Consider the following 13,205-nt stretch of genomic DNA (forward strand, 5'->3'; position numbering starts at 1 on the left):
AAATCGCAGACAGAAGAGAAAATATCCTGGAATCAGAACAAATTAAAATCATTTTCATTGCATCTAAGACTCTCTTATTATAGAAATTTGAAATTCACTCCTGTAGAGTGTATATATATTTCTGAAAGAATAAAGTGTATCTCATGACTGGGCAAATTATTGAAAACAAAATTCAACGGTTGAAAAAATTCCCATTCATTTTCATGGTGACTGCCCAATTGTACCTAAAGATACCCTTTAGGTAAAAATTTCTTAACCCAGCCTAACTAACTAACAGGAGCCTTTTCATGAACTAGACAGGAAAGCTTTCAGTCACCATTTCAGAAAAGACACGAGTTACTATGCACTCTTCATCCATCAATTGCTTAATATAACTTAATGAATAACGGGTGCAGCATTAATAAACCTCTCAAACACTGCTGCCTCACGGCGCCGAGGACCCGGATTCGATCCCGGCCCCGGGTCACTGTCTCTGTGGGTTTCACCCCCACAACCCAAAGATGTGCAGGCTAGGTGGATTGGCCACGCTAAATTGCCCCTTAATTGGAAAAAAATAATTAGGTACTCTAAATCTATTTTTAAAAACACATCTTGAGAGGTAGCTTGAGCTTCAATGGAGTAAATAGCGTTTCCTCAGACTTTATTTTTCTCATGTTCGCACACCAACAAAAATTCTGTTTGCACTCCAGAGGTAGTGGTGCCAATTTGATTAGTTAAATTAAAAGAATTTTATTTTTTATTTTTTAAAAAGAGTATCCAATTATTTTTTTTTTTCAATTAGGGGGCAATTTAGCGTGGCCAATCCACTTAACCGGCACATCTTTAGGTTGTGGGGGCGAAACCCACACAGACATGGGGAGAATGTGCAAACTCCACACGGACAGTGACCCAGAGCCGGTATCAAACCTGGGACCTCGGCGCCGTGATGCAGCAGTGCTAACCCACTGTGCCACCGTGCTGCCCCTGATCAATTAAAAATTGCCATTATTTAGGTCAAAACTAAATTTAAAATAAGTTGAAAATATTTCAATTCGCAGTCCATTTGTAAATTTACCAATGTTATATACACAATGATAGAGACTGAAAGGCTCCATTGTTTACTTCAAGAAAGGAAAGGATAGATGGCATAGAATTCTTTAGCGCCTGGTGTCAGATATTTCAGACTACTTCGCTAAAAGCACCATGTGTTTTAATTCCATTACATATTCGCCCCAAGTCTGCATGAATTGTTCGAAAACAGACCAAAATAATTTGCACACATGCAACGTAAACAAAACCTGCTTTTATTTCTGTGACCCATCGCGACCTAGCCAGTATCTTCAACTTACTACCAAAATAGATTCAATACCGACTGACAACTACAGTATCATATCTGCATTATGTCAAAGCCACAACTTCCCTTTGCCTATATATAAGTTCCAATGTCATTGGGAGTATAACGGTAATATGCTCTTTTCTGCTCATGATTCTTTGCAGACTGTGAGACAACGTATCTGGCACACCAAGCTTGAAAATCGAATCCCGACAACTAGCATTCAGTGTGCTAAAAAAGGACCCAATTTATGCAAGTTGTTCCAAAGTTCATATATGTGCTTTGTTTCCACATTACTCCATCTCCTTCTCTCCTGCAGCAAGGATTCAAATTGCGTTCCTCCCCCCCACCCCTCCCCTTCTAAAGACAAAGCCATAGTAAATTCACAAATTCATCATCCAGGTGATAACCCATTGTAGAAAAAGCTCGATTAGATTCTATCCATTTCAAAGGAACAAAAAACTGGGCAGGTCCTACAATGCCCAAAGCTCTTTTCTAAAATAACGGGGGTGATTTAACCACCGCACTGCACCCGGCACGGATCTGGGCACACGGTTAAATAGCAAGAAAGGCCAAAATCGAGATTCGCACCAGGCGTGAATCAGTTTGCTATCTAACTGGCCCGCTCCCGATAGCAAGTTCCAGATCACGGCCAAATATGGTGAGCATATCATTAACCCTCATTTGCATTTATTTCCATCTCATTAGCGAGATTGAAGTTGAATGCAACAGCCCCATGGGAATTAACTGGCTCCCCAGCAAGAAATCACGCGGGTGTGAACTCATTTAGTCATTTCCATTTTCGGGCACACAGCTCAAGGGCACTGGAGCTGTGACCCAGTGCTTGAGGAGGAGGAGGAGGGGGGGGGGGGGGGTTGGGTTGGGTTGGGGAACACCCATCTGCAGGGTCGGCGGTCCCCCGGGGCCAGGGAGGGTGGGTGAGGGGCTTTTCGTCTGTGAGGCCTTCAAGCCATCTTCAAATATTGTGCATATCCATAGCAGGGGAAACTACAACTGCTGCCTCTCTGTCCTACCAAAAGCTTCCAGGACAGAGCCCGACTCTTGGCTCTATGCTGAAGATCATTTTAATTCCCTTTACTGTACTCAGTCTCCAGCTTCACAGCTATTGCTAATGAGGAATTGGCATTGTTAGTTGTGAGAGAAATTCACCATTGCAGGTTGTGTTTGCTGTTTGCTCCTGCTGGTGGCTGCAGATGCCTAGAGGCTGCTGTTTCCTTCCTTTTCTGTAGCCGGAAATAAGGGCAATTCTTCCTGAACACTGGGTAGAGGGACGTATGGGTCCAGAAGGCAATCTGGTTTGAGGTAGGACAATGCTGCGGGACCTGGTGCACGACACTGATCCAAATGGGCCACCTTATGACCCTGTTGAAGAAATGCTTCCGCTGTTTGCTGATGGTGTGCTGAGTGCTGCATGTAACTGGCAAGTCACCGCAGGTTAAACACGCTGGAAGTCAAGGATATTCAACTGCACCTTGAGCACCGGTGGAATATGCAGATGCCACGATTTGGATCCAGTGAGATTGGGCCGTGTGGGAGGGGCCTGCACAGCTGCGGCTCCTGGACGGAGAATGGCTCTGATACGTGGAACAAGTAACACATTGATGGACAGATCATTTCTACCACAAAGGTCTGGACATGATAACACATTCTCAGGCTTATCCTCTGTTTCTGTTGAGGAGCTATGTGGGGTGATACTGTGTGGTTTTTTGTGTGAAAATGTGCTGAGATAGCTTTGTATTGGAACGGTGACGTTTCCTTGTTGTCTAATGGTTCGTGTGATATGTGGAATGTTACGTAGTTGATTTTCACATTTTTGTTAAACGATGATTGTATTGTATTCCAATCAAACATTGAAGCCTGAACAGTTTGCCTGAACTTCTAAAGCATCAGCACCATAGAGGCAGCAGCCAACAATAAAAAACACAAGAGCTGGGATTCAGCACTGCGGATATGCTCGCGATCATAAGGTGTGTGGATCCAGGGAGGGCCCCTGAGCAGTCTCCCTAATGTTCCCAGCAGGGGTCCTGCTGTGGCCGAGGGTCAGTGTGCAGAGCGAGGTTTTCCAGCACAACTGGCTCGGTGGATGGCACTCAGAGACGGCGTTACACTCCTAAAACAGGAGTCAGCTGAGTTACACTCAACTATAGCTGGTAAACTGGTTTAATCCAATTTCGAGAGCATTGGAATTTGAGGCCGATAAACAGGGAAGCCACTCAGTGCTGCTTGTCTGCACTGCGAGTGCTGCTTGTCTGCACTGCGAGTGCTGCTTGTCTGCTCTGCGAGTGCTGCTTGCCTGCACTGTGAGTGCTGCTTGCCTGCACTGTGAGTGCTGCTCGTCTGCACTGAGTGTTGCTTGGCTGCACTGTGAGTGCTGCTTGTCTGCACTGTGAGTGCTTCTTGGCTGGACGAGAGTGCTTTGAAGTTGGGTGAAAAACAGGCAGTTAGGTGAAACTGGGAGAAGGTGAAACCAAAACATCGGGAGCAGAGCTACAGGAGATTTTAGAGCAGAGGCCTGGGAAGGTCAGTGGTTTCACTAATTCACTGACTGATTTGATTGACTAATAAGGAATGTGCAAATTTGAAAAACCACTTTAAAGTTTACATTTAGCATTTTACATTTATAGTAGAAACCTAGTGCTAGGAAGCATATAGTTAACTGTAACTTATTTTAATTTAATAAGTATTTATTTTTAAATTAATTTATTAATTAAGTTAGAGGGAGTGAAATGCTTTACTTGTGAGATGTGAGAGGTCCGTGAAGCTCCCAGCATTCCAGACAACTAAATTTGCTGGAAGTGCTCCCAGTTGCAGCACCTCACAGACTGCATGGATTTGTTGGAGCAGCAGTTGGATGCACTTAGGAGCATGCAGGTGGCGGAAAGCACCACAGACAGGTGTTTTAGAGATTTTGGTTACACCCAAGGTGCAGGAAGATCGATGGGTGACTGTTAGAAGAGGCAGGCAGTCAGTGCAGGAATCCCCTGTGGCTGTCCCCCTCTCTAACAAGTATACCCTTTTGGATAGTTTGGGGGGGGGGGGGGCCTATCAGGGGAAAACAGCAGCAGCAGCCCGAGCAGTGGCCCCTCAGCTGGCTCTGTTGTTAAGCAGGGAGGGGCAAAGCGCAGAAGAGCAAGTTATTGGGGACTCTATAGTCAGGGGCGCAGATAGACGCTTCTGAGGATGTGAAAGACACTCCAGGATGGTGTGTTGCGACTCTGGTGCCAGGATGTCTCTCAATGGGCAGGGAGCATTCTGAAGTGGGAGAGTGAACAGCCAGAGGTCGCGGTATATATTGATGCTAATGACATAGGCAGGAAGAGTGACAATGTCCTGCAGCAGGAGTTCAGGGAGTTAGGTAGAAAGTTAAAAAACAAGACCTTGAGGGTTGTAATCTCGGGATTACGGCAAGAAACGCGTGGTGACTCATTTCCTGCACTAAGTGCCATTAAATACGGACCGTGATCTCGTCAAGGCGGTCTTCAAGAAATAACCCGCCAAACGTACTCAAGAAATCACACATTTTCCGTTAAATCGCGCCCAATATTTCAAAGATATCAGTCGCGCTCTTATGCAAATGCCTATCCCTCAGATGAAAATCTGAACAGTGAGTGTAACAGGCTGTTTGGCTGCAGAGACCAGGGCTAGATGGAGCATGTTGAATTCAACAGAAACAGCTCAGCCATCATCTTATTGAATGGCGGAGCAGGCTTGGGGGGCGGAATGGCATACTTCTGCTCATATTTCATATGCTCGCATTACAGCCAAGCCCAATCCTGTCCTTACCCAACATCCACAGTTACAGAGCATTCTGCTCTGCCAGGTTACCACCCAGATGGGCAAGTTGAAAGTTAACTCCAGTCATTCTCTTGCTGGCAGCCCTCCTGTACGTCACTAGCGTTGCTCAACGTCACTGGCTGAGAATGCCAGCAGGTTACTGGAATCAGCAGAGTTCAGGCTGATTGTGTTTTCAAGCAACATCACACATGTGCATGTCTCAACAAGAGTCAATGGATAATCAGGATCAAAAATCATGACAGATCTTTTTCCACTCCAAAACACCATGGTTTAATGTACTGTCCTAATTGAGGCAAACGTTCTGCATCCAGGCTGAGAGCTTAGTTGAGCAAAGGCTAAGGATAGACCCTGGGACTAGGAGTGATCATATAATAGAGAGGCAGCTTTCTACAAACAAAGGACTCCAGTCAAAACCACAACATTACATCATGTCTAATAATTCGATGCACAAGTTCGATAAAAATTCAGAATAACTTTGTCTCCGCATTAAACATCCATTCAGTATAGTTCTAACAGTCCAGGTATCTCATCTCACCTTTTCCGAGTCTTTGGCAGGAACCCAACCATCTCCATCGCCAGCTGTAAGCGCTCAAAGTCATGTTTCAGATCCTCCCCCTCCACAGAAAAATTATCCTGCTAAAAGGAAAACAACTGTTAGGAAGAAATGGTTTACACAACCTCATCATTGATTTTCACCCATCTTTCTCCCAAACACTGACTCTTTCCTGGAGTAGTGTGTCAAAGACATTTGTCATCCTCTTGTGCAAGTGCCTATTCGTCAGATGGGAATCTCAACAATGAGCCTAACAGGCAGTTTGGCTGCAGAGACTATTACAGCCAAGTCCTTGGCCAACATCAATACTTCCAGGAGATTAACTGGATGACGATCAGAAGTGAAAAGTTTATTAACTGAGGAAATACACAAGAGAAATCCTAAGTGAGGAAAGATCTTTCATCTAAGATACTTCACATATGAAGGTATGCTCCCTATTTATGGCAGAAGTCAAGCAACTTTCAAAGAGTGCTAAAATTACAGTACTCTTTCCCCAACAGGCTATCGTGCTTAAAGATCACATCCAGAGAACAAAAAAAAAAACAGTCCAGTAGGTTTTGGAAGAGCCATATCCTTCCAGTTCAATCTTACAAAACTGTCTACAGCCTACCTCAACTAACACTCCTAACTGTTCATTCTTGCAATTAGCCATACTGTTCTTCTCCAGCAGACAAACCTTTGTGGTATCACTTTCTTTATATTGAAAAAAATGAATTTGCATTTGTACAGCCCCTTTATGACCTTGGGACATGTCAATTGGCTTCACAATTAAGTATCTTTGAAGTGCAGTCACTGTTGTAGACAAACGAGATAGCCAATTTGGGCACAGCAAGGTCCCGCACGCATTAACAAGATATATGATCAATTCATCCCTCTTAATGAAGTGAATTAAAGGATGAATTATAGCCAGGAAAACTCCCCTGCTTCTATGTGGATAATGCTTTAAGGTCTTTATGGGACATCTGGGGGATGGAACTTCAGTTTAATATCTCATCGAAAATAGGGCTCCTTCAACAGCACAGCACCCTCCTCCCCAACCATTCCCCTACTCCCCCCGCCCTCATACCAAAGATTTGGAGTACTTACTCAATCCAGGGTTAGGGTTAGGGTTAGGGTTAGGGTTAGGGTTAGGGTTAGGGTTAGGGTTAGGGTTAGGAGAACTAGGGAATAGGGACAGTGTGGCTCTGAGGCAGAGCAGACGGGGAGAAGTTGCTGAACACAGCGGGTCTGGTGGTCTGAAGTGCATATGTTTTAATGCAAGGAGCATTACGGGTAAGGCAGATGAACTTAGAGCTTGGATTACTACTTGGAACTATGATGTTGTTGCCATTACAGAGACCTGGTTGAGGGAAGGGCAGGATTGGCAGCTAAACGTTCCAGGATTTAGATGTTTCAGGCGGGATAGAGGGGGATGTAAAAGGGGAGGTGCAGTTGCGCTACTTGTTCGGGAGAATATCACAGCTGTACTGCGAGAAGACACCTCAGAGGGCAGTGAGGCTATATGGGTAGAGATCAGGAATAAGAAGGGTGCAGTCACAATGTTGGGGGTATACTACAGGCCTCCCAACAGCCAGCGGGAGATAGAGGAGCAGATAGGTAGACAGATTTTGGAAAAGAGTAAAAACAACAGGGTTGTGGTGATGGGAGACTTCAACTTCCCCAATATTGACTGGGACTCACTTAGTGCCAGGGGCTTAGACGGGGCAGAGTTTGTAAGGAGCATCCAGGAGGGCTTCTTAAAACAATATGTAAACAGTCCAACTAGGGAAGGGGCGGTACTGGACCTGGTATTGGGGAATGAGCCCGGCCAGGTGGTAGATGTTTCAGTAGGGGAGCATTTCGGTAACAGTGACCACAATTCAGTAAGTTTTAAAGTACTGGTGGACAAGGATAAGAGTGGTCCGAGGATGAATGTGCTAAATTGGGGGAAGGCTAATTATAACAATATTAGGCGGGAACTGAAGAACATAGATTGGGGGCGGATGTTTGAGGGCAAATCAACATCTGACATGTGGGAGGCTTTCAAGTGTCAGTTGAAAGGAATACAGGACAGGCATGTTCCTGTGAGGAAGAAAGATAAATACGGCAATTTTCGGGAACCTTGGATGACGAGTGATATTGTAGGCCTCGTCAAAAAGAAAAAGGAGGCATTTGTCAGGGCTAAAAGGCTGGGAACAGACGAAGCCTGTGTGGCATATAAGGAAAGTAGGAAGGAACTTAAGCAAGGAGTCAGGAGGGCTAGAAGGGGTCATGAAAAGTCATTGGCAAATAGGGTTAAGGAAAATCCCAAGGCTTTTTACACTTACATAAAAAGCAAGAGGGTAGCCAGGAAAAGGGTTGGCCCACTGAAGGATAGGCAAGGGAATCTATGTGTGGAGCCAGAGGAAATGGGCGAGGTACTAAATGAATACTTTGCATCAGTATTCACCAAAGAGAAGGAATTGGTAGATGTTGAGTCTGGAGAAGGGGGTGTAGATAGCCTGGGTCACATTGTGATCCAAAAAGACGAGGTGTTGGGTGTCTTAAAAAATATTAAGGTAGATAAGTCCCCAGGGCCGGATGGGATCTACCCCAGAATACTGAAGGAGGCTGAATAGGAAATTGCTGAGGCCTTGACAGAAATCTTTGGATCCTCGCTGTCTTCAGGGGATGTCCCGGAGGACTGGAGAATAGCCAATGTTGTTCCTCTGTTTAAGAAGGGTGGCAGGGATAATCCCGGGAACTACAGGCCGGTGAGCCTTACTTCAGTGGTAGGGAAATTACTGGAGAGAATTCTTCGAGACAGGATCTACTCCCATTTGGAAGCAAATGGACGTATTAGTGAGAGGCAGCACGGTTTTGTGAAGGGGAGGTCGTGTCTCACTAACTTGATAGAGTTTTTCGAGGAGGTCACTAAGATGATTGATGCAGGTAGGGCAGTAGATGTTGTCTATATGGACTTCAGTAAGGCCTTTGACAAGGTCCCTCATGGTAGACTAGTACAAAAGGTGAAGTCACACGGGATCAGGGGTGAACTGGCAAGGTGGATACAGAACTGGCTAGGCCATAGAAGGCAGAGGGTAGCAATGGAGGGATGCTTTTCTAATTGGAGGGCTGTGACCAGTGGTGTTCCACAGGGATCAGTGCTGGGACCTTTGCTCTTTGTAGTATATATAAATGATTTGGAGGAAAATGTAACTGGTCTGATTAGTAAGTTTGCAGACGACACAAAGGTTGGTGGAATTGCGGATAGCGATGAGGACTGTCTGAGGATACAGCAGGATTTAGATTGTCTGGAGACTTGGGCGGAGAGATGGCAGATGGAGTTTAACCTGGACAAATGTGAGGTAATGCATTTTGGAAGGGCTAATGCAGGTAGGGAATATACAGTGAATGGTAGAACCCTCAAGAGTATTGAAAGTCAAAGAGATCTAGGAGTACAGGTCCACAGATCACTGAAAGGGGCTACACAGGTGGAGAAGGTAGTCAAGAAGGCATACGGCATGCTTGCCTTCATTGGCCGGGGCATTGAGTATAAGAATTGGCAAGTCATGTTGCAGCTGTATAGAACCTTAGTTAGGCCACACTTGGAGTATAGTGTTCAATTCTGGTCGCCACACTACCAGAAGGATGTGGAGGCTTTAGAGAGGGTGCAGAAGAGATTTACCAGAATGTTGCCTGGTATGGAGGGCATAAGCTATGAGGAGCGATTGAATAAACTCGGTTTGTTCTCACTGGAACGAAGGAGGTTGAGGGGCGACCTGATAGAGGTATACAAAATTATGAGGGGCATAGACAGAGTGGATAGTCAGAGGCTTTTCCCCAGGGTAGAGGGGTCAATTACTAGGGGGCATAGGTTTAGGTGAGAGGGGCAAAGTTTAGAGTAGATGTACGAGGCAAGTTTTTTACGCAGAGGGTAGTGGGTGCCTGGAACTCACTACCGGAGGAGGTAGTGGAGGCAGGGACGATAGGGACATTTAAGGGGCATCTTGACAAATATATGAATAGGATGGGAATAGAAGGATACGGACCCAGGAAGTGTAGAAGATTGTAGTTTAGTCGGGCAGTATGGTCGGCACGGGCTTGGAGGGCCGAAGGGCCTGTTCCTGTGCTGTACATTTCTTTGTTCTTTGTTCAGAGCGAGGACATGCTGAGCAAAGCCATGGGTTTGAAAAATTAATAAGTATTTACCAGACATACAGCACAAGGAGGAACAATCCTTCAATTTACAGATCAAAGCCAGGGGGTCAAGGTGAATACGAGACTAGATGTCTTGACAAAATTGAGATTACAGAATCACAGATTTTCTTTGCCATTTGGCCCATTGTGTCAGCACCGGCTCTCCAAATGATCATCACGACTTTGTGCTATTTTCCTGTCTTTTCCCCGTACCCCTGCACATAGTTGCTATTCAGATAATGATCTAATGCTCTTTGGAACGTCTTGACGACACTTCCAGGCAAGTGCATTCCAGACCCGAGCCATTCGTTGCATGAAAATGTATTTTCTCAGGTCACATTTGCTTCTTTTGTTTTGAGGTAAAAGTAAAGATTAGTGGAAGGACGAAGAGGTTTTGCTTCAACTTTGTGACTTATTTTCAGTGGTTATTAAAAGTTCAGAAATACCTGCAACAAGAGACATCAGTGAAATAAATCAGTTTGGGATTTAAATTTGGCGTAGTCTTGTTCTTGTTTTAGGTGGCTATCGATAGTAGCTGTAGGGTTGCCCTCTACACAACTTCCTTTAATGTGGTGGCAAGGAGGAACTCGAGGTAGGCAAGGGGAATTCTGGGGTAACCCCAAAAAACAAACTGGACTAGTAAACCAGAGACCCAGAGTAATGCTCTGGGGTTCCAGGTTCAAACCCCACCACTGAAAGTGGTGACATTTGAATTCAACAAAAATCTGGAATTAAAAGTCCAATTGTCGACTGTCGTAAAAACCCATCTGCTTCACTTGTCTTTTAGGGAAGGAAGTGGTCCTTACCCAGTCTGGCCTACATGTGACTCCAGACCCACAGCAACGTGGTTGACTCTTAACTGCCCCCTCAATGGTATTTCGGGATTGTCAACAAATGCTGACCTGGCCAGCGATGCCCATGAACCATGAACGAATAAAAAAAAATCTATCAAATTTCTTCAGCTCTGAAGAGGAGCCAACGCTATTTCTCGCTCTACACACCCTGCCAGACCTTCTGGGGTTTTCCAGTATTTACGATTTTTATTTCAGATTTCCAGCAGCCGCAATATTTTCCTCTTGATCCACAAAAAACACCCTGATTCAACACATCAGTCAATAATGCTGCCTCACTTCACTGGGGGATCAGCCAAGATTGTGTGCCCAAACCACAGAATTAATTACATTTTAACAAGTGACCCAAGCTAACAAACTTTCTTCCTACACACACATTCTTCTGACACACACATACTTGAATAGAGTTGCCTACTTCGGCTATATTTATTACTCTCTTTAATGCTCTGCGTAAGTGCCCATGTTTGGCAACTTGTATCTTGAGTAATATTGTTAATGTAGGAAACTGTTGATTCTATTTCCCTTACAATATTTAAATATAGGATACCGATATTTGGCCTGTTTAACAGATTGCAGCAATTTCTGAGTTTTAATATGGCACTCGTCAGACCTTTGTTTAGTGGTCTTTAGATCCTATGACTGAATAGACAGTCTGTGGGAGCGACTATAATACGTACCTGTGATTAATTGGAAGAATATTTGTTTCCTGCCGAACCTGGTTATTAAATCAAATGCATGTAGCAAGGGTACTAAATGCTGTTACTAACAAAATACCAAGATATGTCCATGTATTATTGCTTAAACGCATTAATAGTTTGCTTCCGCGTTTGGATGCACGCACAGTGCTATGCAGCATAGTCCTACCAACCACTTGTAATTTGCTTGTCTTTTCTCTGTTCTATACCTCTGGTTTTTCTCCTAACAGCATTGATCTATCTCTTTGCTGAGGTTTTGTTCCACAGGATATGCCAGTAATCAATCCTCTGGCAAATCTCCAAAATGCCTCTTACTCCTACATGGACCTAGGTGGCACAGTGGTTAGCACCGCTGCCTCACAATGCCAGGGACCCGGGTTCGATGCCCGGCTTGGGTCACGGTCTGTGGGGAGTCTGCATGTTCTCCCCGTGTCTGCGTGGGTTTCCTCCGCGTGCTCCGGTTTTCTCCCACAAGTCTCAAAAGTCGTGCCTGTTAGTTGAACTGGATATTCTGAATTATCCGTGTACCCAAACAGCCGTCGGAGTGTGGCGACTATGGGTTTTTCCACAGTAACCTTTTTGCAATGTTAAGGTAAGCCTACTTGTGACATTAATAAAGATTATTATTATATGAAGTACTGGATCGCAGGCTACTTGACCGTAATGCAGCCAAATCAATCTTGGTTTCAACTGAATGATGCAGAGCAGAAATTAGGGGTCATGGCTGATTTTTTTTTCCCCTTCCTAATCTGAAGTGTTGGGGCCAAGTGTCACGTTCACTCTGCCAGTGTCCTGGCTGAGATAAGTGAACACAAAATTAATCAATGAAACTGGGACCACTATCTTGTGTGGTTCAATTGAGCATTTCTTTAACTATGTAAGCCAGAAAAACCATTAGTTTGTTTTTAATAAAAAGCAAGCCAGGTTTGGGAAAAATGTGAAGGCCACTGATGAACTGTTCTGCACTCGTCATCAAGTAAGTCGTCATCAGCAATGTTTCACAATCTATCCTGTATATTAATATATTAAGATAGCAGCAGTGTTAAGATCCTGGCTCAATTTAAGAGAGGAACGGACGTCTTATTAAAATGTGCAGCTCATGTCAGACATGCTGAGAGCTGACACACCAAACAATTCAATCGGAAACTGATCCACATGCCAAACATTAAATATCTAAAAAACAAAGTTGACAGAGTCAAAGATTCATGCAGCAACTTGAACAAGGGTGGCAACAGGCAGAAAGCAAACTTCATCTTTTGTTTGGTAATTTCTGTAATAAGATCAGTGAAACTGCTCAAGATCATGTGGTGAATCTTACAAATCATGAGAATATAAGGAAACTTGGGATTGGGAAACAGCAATTTGATTCCTTCCATGCAATCTGTCCTTTTACTGGCACTTCCACCCTGCCCCCCACAACCACCTTTCCCCACCTCACACCCAAAACCTTAAACTGCTGTTTATTAACCAGATCTATTATTATCTCTGGAACAATTAATTTTTTTAAAGTATTAACCGATCCACAATTATCTACTTTTAGAGATGGTCTGCTGCACTAAATATTAATATTTAATAAAATCATTAAATTACATAATTAGAATTCCCATTTTTATCTGGATCTACTTCAGTGTAATTTTAGGGTAAAAAACAGTAAGATTCTTGATTTGTTTGAACTGTCCATGGTTGGAGAGGATTGCCTTTATGTGGAACAATTCAAAGAAGGATGATGAGAGATAAAAGTCGGGATTCAATGGTCCCCCAGCTGCGTGCTTCTTGGCAGCATGCCATTCCCTCGTGGCGGGATTCTCTCTTCCCACCGC

General features: G+C 44.3%; 1 protein-coding gene across 10 annotated transcripts in view; it reads right to left on the reverse strand.

Moving 5' to 3' along the window:
* Window positions 1–13,205, reverse strand: part of myo9aa (myosin IXAa) — a 341,249-nt gene that overhangs the window by 144,608 nt on the left and 183,436 nt on the right. For 7 of the 10 annotated variants that reach the window (XM_072492691.1, XM_072492694.1, XM_072492692.1 and 4 more), the window contains exons 7-8: window positions 5,664–5,764; window positions 1–26 (exon numbers count right to left, since the gene is read on the reverse strand). The exon at window positions 1–26 is cut by the window's left edge and continues 101 nt beyond it. In XM_072492691.1, coding sequence (XP_072348792.1) covers window positions 1–26; window positions 5,664–5,764 — 127 coding nt within the window. The remainder of the gene's footprint in view (window positions 27–5,663; window positions 5,765–13,205) is intronic. The other 3 variants (XM_072492693.1, XM_072492695.1, XM_072492687.1) reach the window with 1 other exon arrangement.

This window comes from Scyliorhinus torazame, chromosome 30 (genome assembly GCF_047496885.1).
Source record: "Scyliorhinus torazame isolate Kashiwa2021f chromosome 30, sScyTor2.1, whole genome shotgun sequence".
In the NCBI taxonomy this organism is placed as follows: domain Eukaryota; kingdom Metazoa; phylum Chordata; class Chondrichthyes; order Carcharhiniformes; family Scyliorhinidae; genus Scyliorhinus; species Scyliorhinus torazame.